The sequence below is a fragment of the Lissotriton helveticus genome, chromosome 10, assembly GCF_964261635.1.
Source record: "Lissotriton helveticus chromosome 10, aLisHel1.1, whole genome shotgun sequence".
Classification (NCBI taxonomy): domain Eukaryota; kingdom Metazoa; phylum Chordata; class Amphibia; order Caudata; family Salamandridae; genus Lissotriton; species Lissotriton helveticus.
The window spans coordinates 41,610,347-41,634,844 of NC_136071.1; the positions used below are offsets into that span (position 1 = coordinate 41,610,347).

At 46.5% G+C, this 24,498-nt stretch overlaps 1 protein-coding gene across 4 annotated transcripts; it reads left to right on the forward strand.

Moving 5' to 3' along the window:
* Nucleotides 1–5: 5 nt before the first annotated feature.
* LOC144785863 (uncharacterized) lies at nucleotides 6–14,657 on the forward strand. 4 transcript variants are annotated; one of them, XM_078664714.1, is made up of 3 exons: nucleotides 6–85; nucleotides 3,263–3,441; nucleotides 3,910–14,657. In XM_078664714.1, the coding sequence occupies exon 3, from the start codon at nucleotides 8,276–8,278 to the stop codon at nucleotides 9,317–9,319; it is 1,044 nt and encodes a 347-aa protein (XP_078520840.1). In that variant the 5' UTR covers nucleotides 6–85; nucleotides 3,263–3,441; nucleotides 3,910–8,275; the 3' UTR covers nucleotides 9,320–14,657. The 4 variants fall into 4 exon arrangements, with proteins under 4 accessions (XP_078520840.1, XP_078520842.1, XP_078520839.1 ...); XM_078664716.1 differs by having other exon boundaries at nucleotides 3,910–7,261; XM_078664713.1 differs by having other exon boundaries at nucleotides 18–96.
* Nucleotides 14,658–24,498: the final 9,841 nt, after the last annotated feature.

Genomic DNA, 24,498 nt, shown 5'->3' on the forward strand with positions numbered 1-24,498 from the left:
TCATTGTTCTGCGGCAAGAACGAAGATTGCCGTGAGTGCAATGGCCATTAAAGGGACAGATGGATTCAGACGCAGCTCCCTGCATGTGTGTGCTTCGTACGTGTTATAATGAATACCTGCGTTGCAATGTGTGTGTATTATGTGTGTTTGATGTTTGTCTGTATCAGCCTGCCTGCTTGTTTAATATGCACCTTTTGTGTTTGAGCATGTGTATTTTTGTGTTTGAGCATGTGTATTTTTGTGTATGTGTGACGTAGTGCGTGCCTGTGTAAGTTGTAGAAAATTGCAAAAAGCCTAAAAAATGTGTTTTGCAGCAAGTTCTTCGCCGTAAGGAAAGATAAATTACTGCCCGGATATTGTAGGTCCCATGTTGGTTCCAAGTGCACCTGCGTGTATTCAAGATTCTCGACCAAATGGAACAGTTTTCGATCTACTGAAAAGTTGTCAATCAAAGAAGGCTAAACACATTTATTTATGTGAATATTGTATATTGTTGAGCATTACTTGTGTCCTTGCAACTTGTAGTGAGCCTTCATTACTAAATGAATGTGTGCTCTATTGTTGAATCCTGGTCACGTTCCCCAAGCTGTGTAGTGTGCAGAGCAGCACATCTTCTAAAACACTGGCAGTTTTCATGGATGCGTTTCAAAGCATAAGGATAAATGCTTCAAATAACTTAGCCGTTGTAATGCTGGTTCTTTATTTTGTTTGGTATTTGTGTAATTGAAAGGCCTGGTTGCCTGTGGCGATTGAGGTTTACGCCCTATTTAGGAAACGTAGTCCGACGCATTCCAACATCTTGCAATATCTACTTTCGCAAAAAAGGCTATCATTCTGGTTTCGTTCCATGTGCATGCAATGTTTTTAACTCGTTTGTATATATTATTGAGACCGCCAATTACGTATTCCCTGTTTGCGCTAATTTAGCCTTGACCGCTAAGATCTCTGTAAAAATGAAGCCGGTCTTGTTACATCTGCCACTATCGATCCCAGCCATATATTATCCAGTTACAACCTGACCTACTGCTAAAGTACTGAGGGATCGAGCCCTGAGATAAATCACATTAATATTTCCTATTTTCTCTCTTTCTCTCTCTCGCCTTCTCTTTGTCTCTCTCACCTTCTCTTTGTCTCTCTCGCCTTCTCTTTGTCTCTCTCGCCTTCTCTTTGTCTCTCTCGCCTTCTCTTTCTCTCTCTCTCGCCTTCTCTTTCTCTCTCTCTCTCTCGCCTTCTCTTTCTCTCTCGCCTTCTCTCTCTCTCTCGCCTTCTCTTTCTCTCTCTCTCTCGCCTTCTCTTTCTCTCTCTCTCGCCTTCTCTCTTTCTCTCTCTCGCCTTCTCTTTCTCTCTCTCTCGCCTTCTCTTTCTCTCTCTCTCGCCTTCTCTTTCTCTCTCTCGCCTTCTCTTTCTCTCTCTCGCCTTCTCTTTCTCTCTCTCGTCTTCTCTTTCTCTCTCTCGCCTTCTCTTTCTCTCGCCTTCTCTTTCTCTCTCTCTCGCCTTCTCTTTCTCTCTCTCTCGCCTTCTCTTTCTCTCTCTTGCCTTCTCTTTCTCTCTCTCGCCTTCTCTTTCTCTCTCTCGCCTTCTCTTTCTCTCTCTCGCTCTCTCTCGCCTTCTCTTTCTCTCTCTCTCGCCTTCTCTTTCTCTCTCTCTCGCCTACTCTTTCTCTCTCTCGCCTACTCTTTCTCTCTCTCGCCTTCTCTTTCTCTCTCTCGCCTTCTCTTTCTCTCTCTCGCCTTCTCTTTCTCTCTCTCGCCTTCTCTTTCTCTCGCCTTCTCTTTCTCTCGCCTTCTCTTTCTCTCTCTCTCGCCTTCTCTTTCTCTCTCTCTCGCCTTCTCTTTCTCTCTCTCTCGCCTTCTCTTTCTCTCTCTCTCTCTCGCCTTCTCTTTCTCTCTCGCCTTCTCTTTCTCTCTCTCTCGCCTTCTCTTTCTCTCTCTCTCTCGCCTTCTCTTTCTCTCTCTCTCTCGCCTTCTCTTTCTCTCTCTCGCCTTCTCTTTCTCTCTCTCGCCTTCTCTTTCTCTCTCTCTTGCTTTCTCTCTCTCTCTCGCCTTCTCTTTCTCTCTCTCGCCTTCTCTTTCTCTCTCTCGCCTTCTCTTTCTCTCTCTCGCCTTCTCTTTCTCTCTCTCGCCTTCTCTTTCTCTCTCTCGCCTTCTTTTTCTCTCTCTCTCGCCTTCTCTTTCTCTCTCTCTCGCCTTCTCTTTCTCTCTCTCGCCTTCTCTCTCCTTCTCTCTCCTTCTCTCTCCTTCTCTCTTTCGCCTTCTCTTTCTCTCTCTCTCTCTCGCGCCTTCTCTCTCTCTCGCGCCTTTTCTCTCTCTCTCTCTCTCTCTCTCTCTCTCTCTCTCTCTCTCTCTCTCTCTCTCTCTCTCTCTCTCTCTCTCTCTCTCTCTCTCACCTCCCCCCCTTGCGCGCTCTCTCCCTTCTCGCATTCAACTGCCTCGGATCATGTGTTAAATATTTATAAGGTGGAAGCACGCACAAGTTGCAGTAACGCGTGCCTTCCCCATTGATTGAGATCTTATAAGAGGTTTCCCCATGCCCTCTTCTCGTTTGAACTGCGGGTACTGCATGTGTCAACGAGGTATGGGATCCCTTTATGTTAAATTGCATCTCTTACCAAACTTCCAAACACCTCTGGCAAAACACTTATAAGGTCCCAGAGGGGAGACCTATTGGCTATGCCAATGCTTTTGCTTTATGTATTTGCCATTGTAATGCCTTTTGTTTCATTTATAAAGCCATTACATATTGCACAATTAACATACAATACTACTAGCAAAGCTAATATTTTTAGCTTAATAGAAGGTGAAACCTATTGCATTTTTAACGCTTGTCCTTTCATGTTGGGGGTGCCGGTGGGCAGAGGGTAGCAGGCATCTGACTCTCTATGCATCTGCGGGGATAGGTAACTTGATTTCCCGTCACAAACCCCAGAGTGAAAGTTCACTTATTGATAGTTCTTCTATTTCTCTCATAATGCCTCTACTTTGCTATTACTATTTGTCCCGAGCAGCAAGACCTAAGCATACACTCTGGCTCTCCAAAAAGAAAGTTGATATTAGGTAATTTCCTCAATGGCCTTCAGTGCATGCCCAAACACTTCTTTGTAGTCCACAATCTAGGCATATTAGATAGAAATTGCACCAGGTCAGTGTACTTTTTGGGGTGCTTTTCTCCAATTTAAATCTGTTAATCAGTTTGATATGCTTTGTATTTTACCTCTGAAACTTAAACCACACACAAACTAATTCCTGATTTTTATATCTAGCAGGACATAATCATGGCTTCATTCAACGTCCTGTTTTTCACTTGCGATCATTCTGTGTGTGTTCGAAAAGATGGTGACTTCCTGCTTTTGGACAATCCCGGGGAAGTTCTTTGTAGATGAAGCTGGTTGGCCAATCACCGAAGAGAGAGATTTTAAAGCTATGATTCTGTTCCAATCATCTGGTAAGCACAATAAGTAAACCTTTATAATAAGTTTGCAACTGCAGGATAACGGTACAAATTACCAACCTGTTTCAGTAAAACCTACATTTGTGATTAATTAATCCAATAATGGACAGTAAAAATGTACATGCATGTCCCCACATATGCCTTGGATTGCTCTCCAGAGACAAATGTAACACTTATGAAAAGGACTGAAACGTTTAGCTTGTGGCACTACTATAAGGCAGCTATTTTTGGATAAACTATTTTCAGGAGGTTCAAGTTCAGGCTTACAATGTGTACTGTCTATTAAGGAAAACTTACTTACTTGGTTAATGGATAGATTGTACATTTGTCCTTTATTATCAATACCTCTTTATTTATATATTATGGCTAGAGCGTGAAGATATATTGCAAGTGGTCAATGTGTTCTTTTCTGTTTTGAAGTTTATATGTAAATATATATTTTTTTCTCTTGCTTTTTTTTAGTGAAGAAACAATGTCTAATGATTCAGGATATTTTTCAAGAGATAATTGCAAGCTATTCTGGCACAACAGAGGGTCTAAAACAGGTGTTACTTCAAAGGGCACTGGAGAAAAGGCAGATGTTAATGGACTGTGGCAATCGGGGAAGCGCTGGTAGACTTAAGAGGGTGTTACGCGAACTACAAGAGGAAGAAATTGCAGAGAAAAGAGGCAAGGACAAAAAAGCCAAGCAGAGTGGACTGGATTATATAAGAGTTGGTAACAAAGCTCATGCTGAAAGCACAACTTCTCAGCCTGGTGATGCAAGTTCGCGGATGAATTTGCAGAAACTTGAAAACCTGGCCCTTTTAGCAGGGATGGCTAGTGTCCTTCATCAAAAATCCACAAATAAAAATGACGCATCAGACTGTGAAAATGAACTTGTCTTGGAGTTCCCGCTTAAATCCAAATATCAAGGACAAAAACATGCCTCCCTTTCACCACGTCATCCTAGAGTAATCAACACTCATTCTGAAAATATAATGGGGCCATTCTGATGTAATCAATAGCCATCCTGAAGCTGTCATAGGATCATCCAGGAATAATCCACACTCATCCAGAAATTGTCATGGGATCATTCCAGAGTAATCCACTTCCATCCTGGAGCGGTGATAGGATCATCCTGGAATAATTGACAGTCATCCTTAAATTAGCTAGAACCCATCCTGGAGTAATTCTCCCTCATCCTGAAGTTGTCAATTAGTATTCGTGGAGTTGTAAAAGGTAATCACTCCCTGCCAGTAGAAATCATCAGAACACCATCCTACTGTAGTTTTTGTGATGAGTCTAGGTTCGTCATCACATTTACATGTTTTGTCCTACAGGCATACTTCAGGATGGCTTGAGATGACTTCCCCAGATAATTGCGGGAATAGCCTGACTGTAATCATCAGATGAGTCCAGAATGACTCCAGGATGATCTTCCTTTTTGACATGGGTGATCCCTCTGGCCAACGTCATACGTGCACACATCAACATCCTCGCCTACGCAGATAACACACAACTTATACTCCCTCACTACAATATCCAGCTTCATCTGACACAGACCCCACACTCGTATTGTTCAGGAAAGAAATCAAAGTCCTGCCCGTTTTATCGTCATCCTCCCAACCTGTCCGCTCCAACCATACATTCAAGTGCACACCACTGAGCACTGAAAAGTAAAGCATGACATACCATCTCTCATCAACTACAATACCCACTTGCAACAAATCATTCTTAATCAACAATATAATAAAGTGACACTGCACTTGTATATTTCACATTCTTTAAATGAAAATCCCTGGGCTTTGAATGCTGCTGCCCGATGTACCGTCACAACCACAGGGTTCAACTCAATTCCAACAAGAAAACGAAAGAAAAAAATACCCAATATTCTGCTCTCTGTTACCAGGTCGCATCTTAACGCACCGTCATCCAGCCCAGTCATCCCCACCTCAACACACACAACTCTTCCATGATATCACTGAGATACGTCTACTGACCGCAGAGGTAACCCCACAGTCCCATGTCATTTCTTTAAATAATTCATAAAATGACTGTAACCAGATTAGAAACCTTCTCGCAACTAACCTATGGTTGTTAGTTCAAATAACATTGTCAATGTTTTAGCTTCTCTTAGTTGATCTACTCAACATAACGATTTCACTTAATAACATATTAGATCCCTATAAAATGATTGCCCAGCTCAATAATCGGAGAGATAGACCTGCAGTCTGAGGGCTCCACCTCTATAACATCTGCAAACTGAAACTGAATATCTCTGTTGACTTAAAAACGCCCTGACAAGTTTATTAATAATAGAAATGGCTAGTAACTGAATACAGTTAACCAAAAGTGATCCTGACAGAAGGTAAAATAAATCAACATCTTGGTGGAGTGGAGAATATAATCCAAGGACGACTACAGTCTTTCATGCCTGTGGGTCTTTCTACTTCATTCCGCTTTATCTGCCTGCCTCCTGGAAACACACAGGCATGCATATTTTCATCTGGAGTTCACATCCATATTTTGCACATATTTCGGTACATAAATGTGTAGGTTAGTATTTATATAATGCGATCCTCGCAGATTAGCAGCTTCTCTTCTGGGAACCTCTAAAATATAACACTTTGCAGTACGTGATAATGGAAAATGCAGGCCTGCCCACATGTTCATGAGACATGTACTGTGAAAAATTGACATTCATGGCAATATGTAACATGTATGTCCGGGGCTGCAAAAAGTGCTATTCTTCCTTCTCCCAACCCGACTTCCGCTTCTTTAAATGTGGCTTTTGTCCAACTCAGTTTTCTCTCTCGGTCCTAAAATACCCATTATCTCAATGCTGTCAATTAACAAATACAAAAGAAGCTTTTATCTGCAAAACCTCTCTGGAATATTTACAATTAGCAGGGATGGAATTTACAGGTTTTGCAGAGCGCTTACTACCCCCAACCGAGGCGTATACGTGCTTTACGTGAAGGGACCGCCTATACACTACTCACACGGCCCGTCCGTGAAGTCCGCCTCATATTCGCCGTCCGCAGGGGGTCCTTAACGGGTGTCATTTGTCCGTGATTCTAGCACTTCCGGGTCGCACCACAACCAAGCCCACGGATGACACATTCTGGGAGTCTCCTGCGAGGGGCGGTGCTGCTGTTGGATTAGGTAACCTGAGAACAGGGCGACGCAGCCAATCCGAGAGCGCCATTCAGAATTCTGAAGTGCTGATTGGCTCAGTTTCCCTCACTTGTCTTTCTTATTTCCGCCTCATGTAGTCGCCGGGCCCCGCCCATCTTGGATTGGGCGGGGCTTGGTTGTGACAGCTTAGTTGTTATGGATGGGCTGCTGCCTCTTGCTGTCCTGGATAGGAGGCAGGAAGAGGAAGGGAGAGAGGGAGCACAGGGGATGGAGGCAGCTGTGGTGATGAGAATGAGCCTTGGTTGGAGTAGACCCTGCAAGGGTCTGTTTACAACTGACTGCTGGGCAGAACCTTGGTGGCCCTGGGGCATAGCCACCAGTGGTGCAGCAGGTGCAGTGGCAGCAGAGCATTTAGGAGCCCATATTACCCTGGTAATTGCTGTATTGTACTGCTTTGTAGCAGTCACAGGGGCCGTTTTCCTTTTTTGCGCCACGTTTCATGGCATCCTTGGTATACTACTGAGTTGACCTTTGTTTCCGGGGATCATGCTGGCTGTGACAGTTGAGGGCTGTGCAGTACTGTAGCGGTCTAGTTGATGCACGTACACGCACCCCTACATCCGCAGGCCAGGCGTGGCCTGCGGGGTTAAATAAAAGTGGGACGGGCGCTCGTGCACGTCACTTCCGACTAGGACACTGGTGTGAGCCTGAGTGATATCGCTGTGCACGCCCTGCCCCTGCGCAAGCGATCAAGCCTTCCTGAGGCCTAACGAGGCCCAACACACACCAACACAACATTGGCGACGAGCGAAGGGGGCCCAACCCTCGCCCGTACACCAGAGACTTGCCCGGAGCTGTTTGCTCCCGTCCGCGGTGCCTACCGCGTGTTCGCCGGCTGCGGCGCCTGCTTGCACTGGGCCGGCGCACCTATCCCTGCTTCCTCGCCTGGGCCCTGGTGTTCTCCCTGCCGCTGCAGGGGAGAGGAGGACGCGACGTTGCTGCTGCCTCGGCCGGTCCGCAGAAGCGACTGCCTGCCATTCGCCACGCATCCTGCGTGAGTCGCGGGCCGGTGCGACGACCTGCCAATGCTCACGCATTGCGCGTGAGACGCGGAAACGCCCTGCAATTCATCACGCGTGTGTCGTGTGGTCGGCCGGGGGTTACACTGCGACGCCCCGGAGAGGCACTGTCGGTGCCCTGGTGTTGGAGGAAGACTCCGGAATGGAACACGACACCTTCACGCCGCTGGAGACCCACTGAACTTGCGGAGGGACCAAGGTGAGCCGCGCAGCTGCCACGTGGTGTCGCAGGACAACGCCGTAGGGGAAGAGAGCCGGCAGGGGCACACGTCGTCTCACCGCGTAAGGGGGCAAGAAGGACACCTGGAATAGTTCATCGACATCCACTTACACTCTCACCATGGGGGATGAAGATCCGCCAGCAGCCACTATCAACATCCCATTTCAGCACGCCGCAACGGGGGTGCTACCGCCATTCAGTGAGGCGATAGACCCGTCCACAGCTTCACCGCGGTGGAAAATATGGCTCGAAAGACTGGAAAATTATTTTGTGGTCACGAGAGAGACAGACAATGCCGTGAAAAGGTCACTTTTACTTCACTATGCGGGGGATGAGATATTCAGACTTTTCAAATATTTACCTAATACGGGTGCCGCAGACAGCTACGATGCGGCTGTTGCTGCCCTGAATGGCCATTTTGATCCCCCAACTGAACGTGGACTTCGAAGTGTTCAAGTTGGGTCAGGCACGTCAGCGGGAGGGTGAGTCGATGGACCAATTCCATACTCGCGTCAGGGAACTAGCTAGCTCCACCGACGAGGACCAACCAAAAGCCATAAGGAGACAGATTATTCAAGGGTGTCGAGACAAGACACTGAGAGGACTAATCCTACGCAAACCAGGGATCTCTTTGGAAGATATCCTAATCCTAGCCAGATCTCACGAACTCTCGAACGTCAGAGCCACTGCCATGGAACAGGCTTTACACAAAGCTCCGATCAAAACTGAAACTATCAAGGTTGAGCGTGCAGATGCCGTGCGGTCCCGACCACGTGGACCACCACAGAAAGAATATCGGAGAGATCCACCCCGAACCCGGTGTGGGTACTGCGGCCATGAGCCCCATGCGGCCAAGGACTGCCCGGCTCAAGGTAAAACATGTGCGAATTGTGGAATTCCAAACCACTTCGCATCGGTTTGCCGCAGGAAGAATCAATCCAAGAACTTCAAGAGATCACAGACGCCTACCAAGGCCGTTCGTCAACTGTCACTAACTGACCCACCACTGGCGAAGGCAGAGAAACACCTACCCACAGTGTACGACGATTCCAAGTCGGAGGATGAAGAGGCGTACATCGTTTCGTTCGCACGGGAGCTCAAGCAACGACGGCGGCCACAACCAACATGCATTGTACAGATGGGGGAAAACGAAGTTAAGGCCATCATTGATACTGGCGCCACTGTCAACGTAATGGGCCTACAACAATTCAACAAGCTACATCCCCGACCTGAGGTACTGCCATCCAAGACAAGGATCTTCGCCTACGGAGCAGACACACCGCTGCCCCTCAAGGGAAAAATCATAATACCCATTCAGGCTGATGAGTCAGAGGTAATGGCGACAGTTCACATCATTAACCGAGAGGCTGACACTCTACTAAGTAGTCACACAGCTGACGACCTGAAACTAATAGCGTTTGCCAATCGCATTAGAGCACACCAAGTAGACTAACTATTGGGATTATTCCCTGAACTATTCAGAGGCCTGGGCTGCATAAAATGTGAACCTATCAAACTCCACATCGACAAATCTGTCGCTCCCACTGCATTACGTCACCGCCAGATACCCTTCCACCTTCGCCCGTTGGTGGAAAAGGAACTTGAGAAACTGGAGAGCCTAGGTGTCATAGAAAAAGTCACGGGGCCCACCCCGTGGGTCTCGCCTATGGTCATTGTGGAGAAGCCTAAGCAACCAGGCGAAATTCGCCTATGCATCGACATGCGACTACCAAATGCAGCCATCCGGAGGGAGAGACATCTGACCCCCACTATGGACGATATTGTGGCTGACGTAAACGGATCAAAGTGGTTTTCGAAAATTGACCTCAACGCTGGATACCATCAACTACCACTAGCGGAGAAAAGCCGATTCATCACCACTTTTAGTACCCATCTTGGACTCCGGCGCTACAAGCGTTTAAACTTCGGCATCTCATCGGCGGCAGAGGTGTTCCAAAACGCGATCAGAGAACTCCTGTCTGGATTACCGGGGGTAATAAATGTCAGCGACGACATTTTGATACATTCCGCCACCGCGTCAGAACACCACAAGCACCTTCGGGATGTCCTAAAGAGACTGAGCACCTATGGAGCGACACTCCACAGAGAAAAGTGTCAGTTCTTTCAACCCTCGATTGAATTCTTCGGCTATGTCTTCAACCAGGAGGGAATCCAGATCGACCCGAGGAAGTCCAAAGCTATAAAGGATGCCCCAGCGCCAAAGTCCCCGACGGAAGTCAGAAGTTTTCTTGGGATGGCCACTTACTGTGGCCGATTTATACCGGGCCTAGCCTATCGAAGCGAGCCGCTACGAGTACTAACCAAAACGGATGCCACGTGACAGTGGGGCGCGAAGGAGAATGACGCATTTCAGGGAATCAAGGATGCCCTCTTGGAGAAAGCCACCCTCTCCTACTTTGACCCTGCGAAACGTACGGAGGTGATTGTCGATGCCAGTCTGGTAGGCCTTGGCGCCGTCCTAACTCAAGAACATGAACCTTGCCGATGGACGGCATTAGCCTTCGCCAGTAAGGCCCTAACTCCAACTGAATCCAGATACGCACAAATCGAGTGGGAGGCTCTCGCTATCAAATGGGCCTGTAGCCATTTCCATTTGTATCTACAAGGACATTCCTTTGTTATGGTCACTGATCATCAACCCCTCGTGCCCCTTTTCAAGGGAACTGCCCCACATCCACCACGCGCATCGAACGATGGGTGATTCAACTTCAACCATACGAGATGGAGGTGGTATATCGCCCAGGGGCCAAGAACCCGGCTGATTATCTGTCGCGCCACCCCTCACAACAGGAGCCGGAATCAGTGGACGACGACTGTGAGGAATACGCTCAGTGGGTGGCCCTGACCGCATGCCCACAGTGCATGACGATAGAAGACATCAAGGAAGCAGCTGCCGTTGACAACATCTACATGAGGTCGCTTCAGGCAGTTCGAGAAGGCTCGTGGGCCGACTACCTACGCCCACCCAACTCCTGGGCTGCAGAAGACAAAGAGGCACTTACGAAGATCTGGCGCGTCCGGCATGAGCTAAGTGCCACGGAAGAAGGAGTGTTACTTCGACTGGTGATACCACAGAGCCTGAGACACTGGGCAACACAACTTGCCCACGGGGGTCACCAAGGCACGATGAAAATTAAGGCACGTATGAGGGAAAAGGTGTGGTTCCCGGAGCTGGACACCATGGTGGAGGAATATGTGAGAAACTGCATGTCCTGCCAGTTGACGAGCGACCCTGAGAGACCCGCATCAGTAATCACAGAAGAATCGTGCACATCTCCCTGGACCAAGATCAGCCTAGATTTTGGAAGCTTCCCAGGGGAAGGACACACACTTGTGGCCATTGACTCTTATTCCAAATACCCACTAGTGGAAAATGTTGTTTCCACTGCATTCACGCATGTGGGGCCGGTGCTAGAAAAGATGTTCTCCATGTTTGGATACCCAGCTGAAATACGGAGCGACAATGGACCGCCATTCCAGGGGGGGGGGAGTTTGCCACGTTCCTCAAGTCCAGGGGTATTCTACATCGCCGCATCACACCTCAATGGCCCCAGGCAAATGGGGACGTTGAGAGATTTATGCGGACCCTCAACAAGGTGTTCCGGATAGCGGTGTGGAACAAGCCGATCCCAAACAGAGACTACACGACTTCCTACGGGAATATCGGGGAACCCCTCACTGCACCACGCAAAGGAGTCCATGGACCCTCAGGGTCCAAGGACAACGACGAGACCTTCTTCCCACTGCCCCGGGGTGGACACCGGTGCTGACCAACAACGATGAAGCACAGGAACGAAGACGACAAGTTAATCGGCGAGCTATCCAATGCCGGAGAGCCATTCCAAGACACCTAAGCCAGGGGAACCGAGTGATCATACGAAACAGGCGCCCTGGGGGAAAATTCCAAACCTGCTATGAGCCGGGTACCTGGACTGTAACATCTACAAAAGGCACCATGGTCACCGCAAGAAAAGGTGATGAGGAAGTGTCAAGGAACACCTCCTGGTTCAAGGTGATACCACCAGCGCCAGGACAATGCTCGGAGGCAAGGGAAGAGGACAATGAATTACCTGCAACTGCAACGCCGGGAGGGGAAGGTAATTCCCTCTCAGAGAGCCAGACAGAGAGATCTGATCTGGAGTGGGTATCTCTAACACCGTTGGATGCCATCAGAGACATTCATCAAAGTACTGAAGGTGGCCGGGGCAACATCCAGAGGTACAATCTGCGCCCCAATCCACCCCAGAGTCAGAAGTTAAAAGACTATGCCTGTATGCTGAGACCCTGAAGCTGCCACCAAGGGACATGCAAGTAATGAGGCATTTTGTTTGAACTCTGTGTCTAGATAGAACCAATGTTCAGCCGTTGTGGAAAATTTTATATGGTTGGATAGGGATGTAGTACTGTAGCGGTCTAGTTGATGCACGTGCACTCACCCCTACATCCGCAGGCCAGGCGTGGCCTGCGGGGTTAAATAAAAGGGGGACGGGCGCTCGTGCACGTCACTTCCGACTAGGACACTGGTGTGAGCCTGAGTGATATCGCTGTGCGCGCCCTGCCCGTGCGCAAGCGATCAAGCCTTCCTGAGGCCTAACGAGGCCCAACACACACCAACACAACAGGCTGGACTGTTCCCATGAGGCACAGGGTCAGACTGATTTGCATATGGCCATGTCTGAACTGGGGTGGTGGAGTAAGCTAAAGAATGATGATGGATTAAACCCGGATCAGTTGACAGGGTGTGAGTGTTTGATTTGCTCATACCCTCCCGTCCATCTTCCCCTTTGGTATCCCTAGGAGATAGTGTGGCACTTGCTCAGTGTTGTCATAGTGTTCAACAGCTGTTCCCATGTCTTATTCATTGGCTTGAAGCTATTGAGGCGTAATCTAATGATGATGGATGATTAGTTTGTTCATACAGTCCAGCCACTCATATTCACAGAAAGGTTTGCCGTTTTGGGTCTTGAGGACATTGGGAGTCCATCGGCTGCGAATATCTTTTCCAGCTTATGTTTGATTTGATTAAATGCCACAGATTCTACTGGGGACTGCTCTAGAATGTATTGCGTCTTCCTTACGAAACTGAACTAATGTCATCCATACCCCACGTTTCTCGTCCAAAGCATTCTCCACAAAAACAGGGGCCCCTTAAGGCTCTATCCTCTCACCCATGCTTTTCAACATCTACATGAAGTCATTGCCAATACTGATCAATCAGTTTCACCTCACGTGCTATAACTATGCAGATGACACTAATACTTTCTTCAACTGGAATGCCCTAAAGACATTGGAAACCCCAATTTTCAGTTGTCTCAGAGCTGTGGATCAATGTATGACTTGGAGCCATCTCAAATTGAATGCTTCCAAAACGGAAATACACCTGTGGCGATTGGAAACATTATGGCCCACTTGCCGCCTGGCCTGATGAACTGAGATCACCACCTAAAGTATAGAAGGAAGTAAGAAACCTCGAAATGACCATGGACTCCAAGCTATCGATGAATGCCCAAGTGGGCACACTAGCAAGATCAAACTTTGTCACTATAAAAACTCTGTGACGAATCCTCCCCCATTTGGGATTTCCACACAAGGTCCAAGCTACCGTCTTCCTTGTTCTGTCCAAACTCGATTACGCCAATAGCCTCTACCACTTATCAGCTTTTACGACCATGAAAAGACTACAATAGATTCAGAACTCGCCTGCCAAACTACTCTTGCATATCAAACCGCAAGACCACATCTCACCTGCCTTGAAAGCCCTGCATTGGTTACCAGTTGCCAAAAGCTCCATGTTCAAGCTGCTTTGTATCACCCCCAAAGTGATACGTCTCCAAGGATTTATCCCCTTCTTGACAGACAGTTTTTAACTCAGAACGTTGTCGCTTATGCGGATTTCAAAAGGAAACCTTGGCCCACTTGCTGTGCGCATGTCCAGCCATGCTAACCCAAAGGAGACAATACCTAAAGGCGACCTTTATCAACCTGAACATCCGCTCTAGCAGACAAGCAGTCATAAGCTGGCTGGAGGGTTCGTCATGCATCTTGTCTTGCCGAGGAGTTAAGTTTATGAGATTAGTCAACAGCTGCTTATTGCAAGCGGACGATCATTAATCATAATTGCATGTAACATATTCCATACTTTTAATTTGGTTGGTACTTAATTTTAACTCTTCTGTAACTTGATCTAAACATAGATTTAGAATGATTTTATAATAACACAATTTTACACATATGAAATGCGTGGGAGATAGAGCACAGATGTACATTTGTATACATGACATTTCTATCTGGTTGAGTAGATGAAATTCACTCATCTTATGAAGGGGGGTTATTGTGATGATTTTAATTAATCAAGCAATAAGCATTAAACTTGAAACTTGATACATGGAATGGGACCGCTCTTCATCAGGAATAAAATCATGACCCACATTCAACAAAGGAACCTGTGCTCTAGAGTTGCACCTCGCCTCAAAATCCCAAGATACAAGAACAAAAAATGGGTGGCACATACTTCTCTGTTTAAGCAGCCAAAATATGGAACTCATTACCCCCCAACATAAGTTCCACAGACAACCACCTTATCTTCAAAAAACAATTCCAGAATTGGCTCTTCCCCACATAAGCACCATATGCAAACAGAAATATACAGCATATCCCTCTGTGTATATAAGCATTTATTTGTATTATAGATATGTACCTATCTTTGTGTATTACTTTGCCTGAACATGTATAATAATTATGTTGTTAAAAAATAAATAAAATACAATTTTAAGTACAACACTTGAAAACCAGAGTATATCTAATGCATCTTTAATCTACATATACTTACTTCCCTTATGCATCTATATACCTTCCATGTACTTGTTTCTATATATTTATTACTTTTGCCTAAAAAAGCATATTCAATGCACTACCATATTTATCATCCTATACCTCTATTAATATCTTTAATCTACATATACTTACCTTTATGCATCTATGTTCTTTCCATGTACTTATGGATCTATATATTTATTACTTTCTTCTAATTCAGCATATCCAATGCACTACTCTTTTTCTCACCCTATATCTCTCTCAATATGTCTTATAACCCAACTCTCTGACTCATCTCAAACTTCTTTCTACTACTCTTTCCAATGCACTACCCTATTTCTCACCCTATACATCTATCAATATATCCTCTACATCCACTCTCTCATTCATCCCAAACCCCATACCACTACTATTATCCCAAAATAACCCTTTCTAGACTCTACCCCTCCTTACATCATCTGACACCTCTTATACTATACCGATCCCCCAAAACAAGCCTTTCTGAACTCTTCCCTCTGACTCTTCCCCTCCACATCCTTTTTTACTCATCCTAAGCCTCCTACTGCTATGACCTCCAAAACAGACACAAAAAGTCTAAATCCTTCACTCTTCTATCCCTCCACTATCCCTTTCAATCAGAATAACAGATTAACATGTTCACTTCTCAAATTTCATATTTCATGCTACTCGCCGAAAAAGCCCTTCAACACCTCATCAGGGGTTGCAAGCACTATATAAATGCAAACATTTTCCCCTCTTCTATCCATCCGCTACACTGCTCTATCCAAATAACTGAATAACATATCCACCACTCAAATTACTTTCATATTTCACTATACTCATTTTCAACACTTTGGGGTCTATTACGATGGCGGGCGGACATCGTTTCGGCAAATGGAACTGCCCGCTATGTGTGCGGCGGTCCCGCAAATCCAATTAGGATGTGCCTGCCACACTAATGCACACTAAATGCGCATCCCGCATTTTTAACATTGCGGTGGACGGTGCTTTCAGCAGCACCCGCCACAATGTTAAAAAGGCATTTGTGCATTTGCATGCACAATGTGGCAGGTACGCACGGTGCCTGCCCCGTTGTGCATGCAAATGCAGGGGGGTATCATAGTGCACCCCAGCACCCCCAACACCCTGAGGGCCCGCAACAGGCCCCCACATGGTGACTCCGCATGCCTTTCCATGGCAGCAACGTCGCCATGGAAAGGCACATGACGGACTGCATCTTGATATGGATGGTGGTGGCTTGCAGACACCGCCACCATATCAATCCCCTTTTCTGCCCGGTCTCCTGTTTGACTAGCGGCAAACCAGCGAACAGTCTTTCCGTCCGCCGGGCCCCCCGCCCTCCTAATATGGTGGGGGAATGGGAGACAGGCGGTGAATAATGGCGGGCGGATCTCCACCGCCATTCAGGCGGTGGTGATCCACCTGCCATTAAAATAGACCCCTAAGCCTTTGTGGGTTCCGGAGTAGCTTGCTACTCACCAAAAGAGCGCTTCAACACCCCATCAGGGGTAACACGCTCTGTGTAAATACATACCTTTTTTCCCTCTTTTATCCTTCCGCGATCCTTCTGAATCCAAATAACTGACTAACCTATCCACCACTCAAATTACTTTCATATTTTACTATACTAATTAAACACTACTTCTTTATGGGTTCCGGAGTAGCGTGCTACTTGCATGAAAAGCAATTCAACGCCTCGTCTGGGGTAGTAAGCGCAAAATAAATGCAATTACAATACAATACAATTCAAATACAATACAATTTTAACTACAGTATATTTTGAACATGAGTTGACAATGGCAAGGGGTTGTTGTCCATCTGGCAGATTGCAAGAATCAGCACTGATTTCTGGTCCACAGTTTGGAGTGGGTATGTTCTGTGATGATTGGGGCAGTCAAGTGCTGATTATTTGTGGCTTGGCAAAACAAACTATTCATAAGTATTTCTACATGGTTATACATTTTGGAAAACCACCCATTTTCTCTCAAACAGGCTTTTGTTTTGGCCGTGCCTTGGAATAGTACTGTCCCCAGACCAGTGGGGTGGTTGTTTACATTGAGTTCAGTTTTAACTTGGTGTCGAAGTAGTGTGTTTAAGTATCTACTAGGATGGCAGATGGTATGGTCTTCAAGGCAGATCCATACTGATGCCATTTGATGAGGCTTTGTAGTGGTTGAGATTTGGTTCTCCAATTCGATATTAAACAGCAACAATAGTGGATAATGCCTAAGATGCTTTGTGCTCCGGTGGGGTTCTTAGAGGCTGGTTCTTTCTTTATGTCTTCGACCTTCTGGGGTGTTGATGCGAAGCCCTTTGAAAATATGTTTCCAACATTTTGAAATGTATCTTTAAAACTCAGTTATTTTCTTGATGCAGGGTCTACTCTGCTTTTCTTAACCGCTGGAGAATGCTGTGAAGTCTTGTGTTGTGTTCAGCAGGTTACTGGCTGTAAAATGAGGATGTCATAGCTTAAATTGATGACACCTATTAGGCCATTTAAAGTCTCTACTACAGAATTTTGAAACACTGGTGGCAGAGGATACTCCAAAACTCAGCCACTTATAGTTTGACTGGAGTCGAGAAGGTGGTGATTTAGCAACTGCTTTATAAAGCATGAGCTGGTGGCACCCTGCATTGAACTACAGTTTGGAAAACCACCTTGTGCTGTTTAGGTTTTCCAGTATGCCTATATGCCTGTATGCATTCTTAGAGTGGGAGTAATAAGCCTTTTTGAGTTTCATGGCTTCATTTGGCAGTCTCATGTCAATGCATATTCTGATGGCATCAGGTTTACATGGTTTGTTGCTACCACCATTGGAGTGGGACCTGACACCTTTTCATTCACTCCTAAGTTTTCTAGCAATTTGTGCGCCACTTATACTTGGTGTTGAAGATGGAAAGGAATGCTGCCTGTGCCAGAGGGCAACTGACTTGATTGTAACGTCAATATGGAGTTTGATTGGCTTTGCTCTCAGACATCCAAGTCCTTTGAAAAGCTCTCTGAACTCTGTGATAATGGTGTTGGTTTCCTTTGTCATACTGCAACATGCAGATAAAATAAGGAGTGTTTTGACCATCAAGCAGCTTATGAGAATGCCTGTACCTTCGTAAAAGATAAAGAATTTTATGTTCAGCATGTTGTTTATTGTGTGTATTGTGGTGAAGTCACCAGTGACTGGAAGGGGGTCTCTGGTGCCGTATACAAAAATGCAGGTGCTTGTAGTTGGAGGGCTGAGATTTGACATGCGTTTGTTTTACTGGGTTCTGACTGTGATGTTGACGGACGCGCCTGTGCCTGTGATCGCAACAATGTTTGACTCAAGCACAGTAATGTTGCACCTGGGAGAGGACCTCCTCTTCGATTGCTGTCCCAACACTTATATATGGTAGGTAGGTCTTCATTGCTTTCCTCACCTTGGTCGAGCCCATGAGCAGCGGTGTTTTCCTCAATGAGTTGCACTGTCTTTGGCAAGGGGTCATGAATTGAGTGAATAGCTCTTGCGTTTGCTAGAGCGGCACTTCTACTTGTAAATCGACAACTACTGCCACCTCTGCGTATCCTTGTGAAGTGGTTCTGTCGTTCACATGGCAAACGTATTCTGCCATGAGCCAGGCATTCGTTTGCTGAGTGTGGTTCTCCTGTGCAGTATCCACACAATTTATGCACTGTTCTTTACATTACTGATTCTATTTGAGTTTTGTTGAGGTGCTGGTCTGGTACCGGTCCCAGGATGCTTGTTTCTGGTCTAGGGAGGACCTGGCTTGGCAGTTCGGGCTGGACTGTTCCCATAAGGAACAGGGTCAAGACTGATTTGCATATGGCTGGGTCCAAACTGGGGTGATGTGGTGAGCAAAAGAATGATGGATTAAACCCAGATCCTTGTTACTGGGGGTGAATGTTTGCATTGTCCAGCATTCCGTCCATCAATTGTTTCTCTTGCATAGGTCTGGTAGAAATATCATCCGCAGCTTCTGACTTGGTGGGTGAAGGCAGTTCTTTATTGATATTTTTCACTTCAAGTTTTCGAGTGCATCCTCCATAGTTGTAGCGTAGACATAAGCAAGATCATATGATGTTTCCATTATTGGGATTTCATTTAGGCTTAACTATGGGTTTACGCAGAGTCCATTGCCTCAGTAAAAGCAGCAGCCTCGAATGATTTGTGTATAACAAGGGGTGGTGATGGACAGAGTCTCTGAATTAAGCAGAGTACTCTCACCCAGTCAAGAGATCAGGGCTAGATCCAACACCGTTTTTTAGCTCATTGCACCATCCCAGTTTCAGAACCTGGCTGTATGCAAATTAGTCTGTCCCTGGCCCAGTGCATCATGGGAACAGGGCAGACCAGACTACAAAAGCCAATTCTTACACTGGGAAGGAAACAAGCTTCCGGGGACCGGTTTCTGGCATTTCAGCCGTCTTCGGCCCGGCTTGCTTGAATCCTGATGGTGCAATAAGCAAGGGACTCACATCTGAGTATACCCTTCCACGCTTAGGGTGGACAAAATTGTTTACAACAAGGGGTGGTGATGGACAGAGTCTCTGAATTAAGCAGAGTACTCTCACCCAGTCAAGAGATCAGGGCTAGATCCAACACCGTTTTTTAGCTCATTGCACCATCCCAGTTTCAGAACCTGGCTGTATGCAAATTAGTCTGTCCCTGGCCCAGTACATCATGGGAACAGGGCAGACCAGACTACAAAAGCCAATTCTTATGATTCGAATGATTTGTGCACATACTTCCTTGGTAGTGTCGTCATCTATGTACATGCTTGCTAGTTCTCTAAGACACGTAGAAATTATTAGTGGTTTTACCTTCTTTCTATTTAGCTTGTCTGATGACAAAGTGTTCATAATCGGGATTGAGTAGCGGTTTGAAATTTTCCTCTAGTGCCTTCACAGCCGCATCAGTCATCATCTTTCCTGATGTTGGGTAGGTTTTGATACAGTCTGTATATCTCTTCACCTGCATATGCAGTAGAAGTGCTCTTTTGATGTGGTGGTCTGTCTATCTTGTTTCAGCCAAATAATTATGAAGCCATTTCATCCATTTTGCTCAGCTAGGCATGGGTGTGACGGGGCTGCTAGTTTGCTGAATGGAAATATGATATATGTCACATTGCCCACGAGAATATCTGTCAGTGTGGCGAGCAAGGATTGTTGGGGGCTGTTGCTTCAAGTTGTCTCTGGACAGGATTTTGCTGATTTTCATCCATACTGTCATTATGTGTGGAATGATTAGTAGTGGGGCAAACACTCTGCAGCCAGCGGCACTAGAACAAGGGAGCGGATGAGTAGATTATCGAATAGGGCACTGCCCAGCACTCTGACACATGCTGAGACTGGAAGCTCGACCCACGCAAACCTGGCTTCATGCAAGGACTTTAACCCCTTTCCTGCGGGTTGTTTCCCCCCCCGCTGTGTTGGGGCCCGCGCGTGGCACCCCCGTTTTTGTGATGAGCTCACCTCGTCATGAGGCACAGTGGAGCTGCACTCATGACAACCACACCCGTTTTAGAACGTTCAGCACAGCGGGGAAATTATCCCCGCGTGTGAACGTTCCAACGGTCATGACAAGCTCAGCTCGTCATGAGTGCAGCTCAACCGTGCCTCATAAGCACACAACGGGTTAAATATCAGCTCTACGCAATTCAAGGGGGAGGGGGGCACCTTCTGTTAAACGGGATTTCTAAGTTAAAGACGCCAGTGAGTAATGATTATGTAATATACGTGCAACTAGAGTGGGATGGGACATGACCAATGAACACTGTATGTATGTATTGACTATGTCTTGGAAAACCAATAAAATCTGGTTGAAAAAAAATGATGTGTTGAATGATTCAGAGTTAAGTTCTTTTGTTTGGGGAAAATGTTCCTCCTTCTCTTTTGTTTTCTATTTTGTAAACTTTCTCTTTGAGGAGTGAAGTATTATGGACAAATTGTTTTTCCTTGGTAGCTGTTGCCATAATTCAGGATTGCATATGGCATCACACATAAAAGTCTTTTCTTGACTTCTTTTCTTTGTTGTGGTGCTGAAGGTGCAGTGTGAGGGGTTGGTCACCAGATGGTGTATGCCAGTAATGTGCAAGGCTCAGTTTTGGCAGTTTGGTGGTGCAAATCAACAGCGATGAGCTCGGTTCTTTTAGGAGATTCCATGGCCTTTGAAATGTAGCATCTGAGGCCATGCACTTGTGTAGCTGTCGATCAGGAAGCGCTTACAGGTGAGTGGTCTGTATGTAGGTGGGCAAAGTCTTTGGATTGGTTGGGGCCGGTGATCATTTTGGGTTTGTGCTGTAAAGGCAGATGCATGCAGGAACACATGTGTGCCTGATAGCTCCTCACTCTTCTAATTCAGAGGTTTGTTGGCCTCTTCAACGCCATTGTGGGGTTACAGGTAATCTGCATAAGAGAGGGACATCAAGAGGTGTGGTGCAGTGGCCAGGGCGGCTGACCCCGGACCACGGAGGCTCACGGTTTGATCCCCGGCGGCAGGTTTGTCCAGCACCATGTGACTCTGGGCAATAGCTCGCTTAATCTTCCCGACGGCCCCCAGCACCGGGACACCTCTCCGGAGGTAGATGTGCGCTTTACAAATGCTGGTATTATTATTATTATTATTATTATTATTATTATTATTATTATTATCATTATTATTATTATTATTGTTTGGTACAGACGCCCAAGCATGCACAGCTTTCCTTTTATTGTAACAGTAACTTCACAACTGAGGGTCACCAAGCATGCTTAACTTAGCCCCTTCCATGCTTCTGACGAGCTCAGCTCGTCATGAGGCGCAGTGGAGCTGTGCTCATGACGAGCTGAGCTCGTAATAACTGGCGCGGCCCGCCCACGTGCGGCTAATTCCCCGCCTGTGCGGGCATTCTAAAGAAGTGGGCGGAATCGTGACAAGTCCAGTTCATCATGAGCACAGCTCCACTGTGCAGCATGACGAGCTGGGCTTGTCACGAGCACCGCGGCGCCGTGCGCAGCCCCTCCCCCCCGCACCGCGGGGGAATTAGCCCCGCGTAGAAGGGGTTAAGGTTGTGCTGGGTGGCACATTTCAACAGCAAGATGTGGGGCCCAGGTAGGATACACAATGCATGGCCTTTCTAGCACTCAGCTGCCAGTTGTTTGGTTTATGTGTGACATTTCCGCATTTTCTGTCGTATATGTTACACTGCGAATGACACATAATAACGAGCAGTAGAAAACAGTTGTTTCCATGAAATGCAACTGAATTTCAGACGCCCCACTTTGTGTAATGAAGTGAACTTGAGTCTGTGGTGTACATGGGGATGGGCAAGAATGAAATGTCAGAACATTTGGTGGTCTAATGGAATACTAGCCTTCCAGTTCTCAAGACCCTTTAATTACTGCACTGACTTATTCATTGTCATCACAGTGTGTGTCCTTGCCTTACGTTGTCAGGCCTAAAAAAATTAGGAAAATGTTACCAGACCTGCAGGTCTAGTGACGTGAATAATCCAATAAAATGTAATGTGCATGACCCATAAACTCATCTCAAATTGTGTGATACTAGGCCATGGGTACTCACAAACTTTCTCTCGGGGGCCAAATTTACAGTGGGGTTTGTGGCCGAGGGCCGCACCGGTGGGGGCGGGGTCAGTGGGGGAGGGGGGCGGGGCTAGAGCAGCAAAAAAAAACTGTGACCATGAGGTTGAACACAGGCCAATGCAGCGGACGCCTTCGTCCACTTAGCCAACAGACCCAGCATACACACATCCCTCGCTCCCTCTCTCTCCCTCCCTCCCTCTCTCTGTCTCCCTCCCTCTCTCTATCTCTCTCCCTCACTCTCTCTGTCTCTCTCTCTCCCTCCCTCCCTCTCTTGCTGTCTCCCCCGGTCTCACTCACTCTGTCTCCCTCTCTTTCTCTCTGTCTCCCTCTCTTTCTCTGTCTCCCTCTCTCTCTCTCTCTCTCTCTCTCTCTCTCTCTATCACTGTCTGTCTCTGCCTCAAACTGTTTCTGTCTGTCCCTGTCTCTATCTAGCTCTGTCTGCCCCAGTCTCTATCTGCCCCTGTCTCTATCTGTCTCTGCCTCTATCTGTCTGTATATGTCTTTATCTGTCTCTGTCTCTATCTGTCCCACCTCACCTGGCTCTCACTCCCTTCTGCCCTATGTCACCTCACCCCCCCCTTAGTCCCTGCTGTCCTCGGTCACCCTCTGCCATCTCACCTGACTCTCACTTCCTGCTGCCCTTCGTCACCCGCATCAGAAATATCCGATTATTTTAGCATCTTTTTAGCAGTTAAAGTGGCAATGCAGGGAATAGGATTTATTGTCTTTAATTCTGGCAGGCAGTAATTTGCATTCGGCACTCATACATATAGAAAGAAGCTGAGGAAAAAAGGGCAGAAAAGGCAGACCAATTTGAAGGAATGGAATAAAGGTTAGTAAGTTCACCATTCGGAAGAAGCAATGCTATTTAAATTGTAGCAATATTATGTAAAATGTTGTCATGCCCCAGACGCGATTTCTAAGATGTCAATATTTGAAAGATTAACCAGTCCCGGGGATACATGAAGCCACTGTAGGCAGCTGCCTGGCCGCTTGAAACTGCAAGTTGGCGCTAGATAGCATGGCAAAGGGAGTACCCAAACGCAAAATCTTATTTTGCCCGTGCTTCGAAAAAAATCCTGCTGTGAAGTTGAGATTAATTAACTATGAAAGCCACAAGTAAAAGTTCCTGCAAAGGCACCGAGCATAGTCACTGTTTCTTTATGCTAATGTCAATATGTTTAGCAAAGGGGCACAAACCACCTCAACCCCCATCCCCCCTCCTCAGTCCCTGCTGTCCTCTGTCACCTCACTCTGCGCGTCAGCCCGGTATGAGGCAGCTTCCCCTGCACGAACACAGCCGCACCCAGTACTTAACAGGTCTTTAAAAGACCATTTACATGCTAATGAGGCTTTGTTCACCTCTTCTTAGTGCCCATGCAGCTTCCCTCTGAATATCGCTCGAATCGCCTGGCCCGTCTCTCCGTGTCGGTGCTGTTGCAATCAGTGGTGTTTGCTGGCACTTTCAAAAATATAAATAACACAGGTATGCTGTCTGTAAGGTCCGTGGGCCGCCAAGGAAGGCTTGCCGGGCCGCTGCCGGCCCGCGGGCCGTACTTTGAGTACCCGTGTACTAGGCAAATATTTTATTTCAACATGTCTGCTGTGCAAAAAACATTTGTTTGCTTTAATAGGCTAAACCTTTGCTCCATGTATAATACAAATGTATCCCACATATAGGGTACACATGACCCCTGACGTCTCTTACCCCAGATTCATCAAAGTCCCGTTTTGCGAGTCCTTAATAGCGATTTTTAAGGAATCGCTATTAAAGACTCGCAAAACGGGATGCATGTAGAAATCGCAATATTTTTTGCGATTTCTACTGCTTCCTTATTTGCGAATCGTTAATTGCTAATCGCAAATAAGGAATGGCTTTCCCATTCATTCCTATGGGCCTAATAGGAATGAATGGGGAGTCATTCCTTATTTGCGATTAGCAATTACCGAATCGCAAATAAGGAAGCGATTTCAAGGGTGCCAGGGTGTCCAAAGGACACCCTGTAGCACCCCATGAAATGGTAAGGTACACTGGTGTTGCACACACACATGTCCAAAGGACATGTGTGTGTATAACATACAACTTAGAAAAATGCACAGAAGTGCATTTTTCTAAGTTTTCGCTATTTACCACGTAGTTAGACTTCGCGGTAAATAGTGGCCCCAGATTGCGAATTTGCAATTTTAAAATGGTTCATGAA

Bases quoted from the DNA above. Each gene is read 5' to 3' on its own strand.
- LOC144785863 (XM_078664714.1), top strand. From the start codon at position 8,276: ATGGCCATTTTGATCCCCCAACTGAACGTGGACTTCGAAGTGTTCAAG.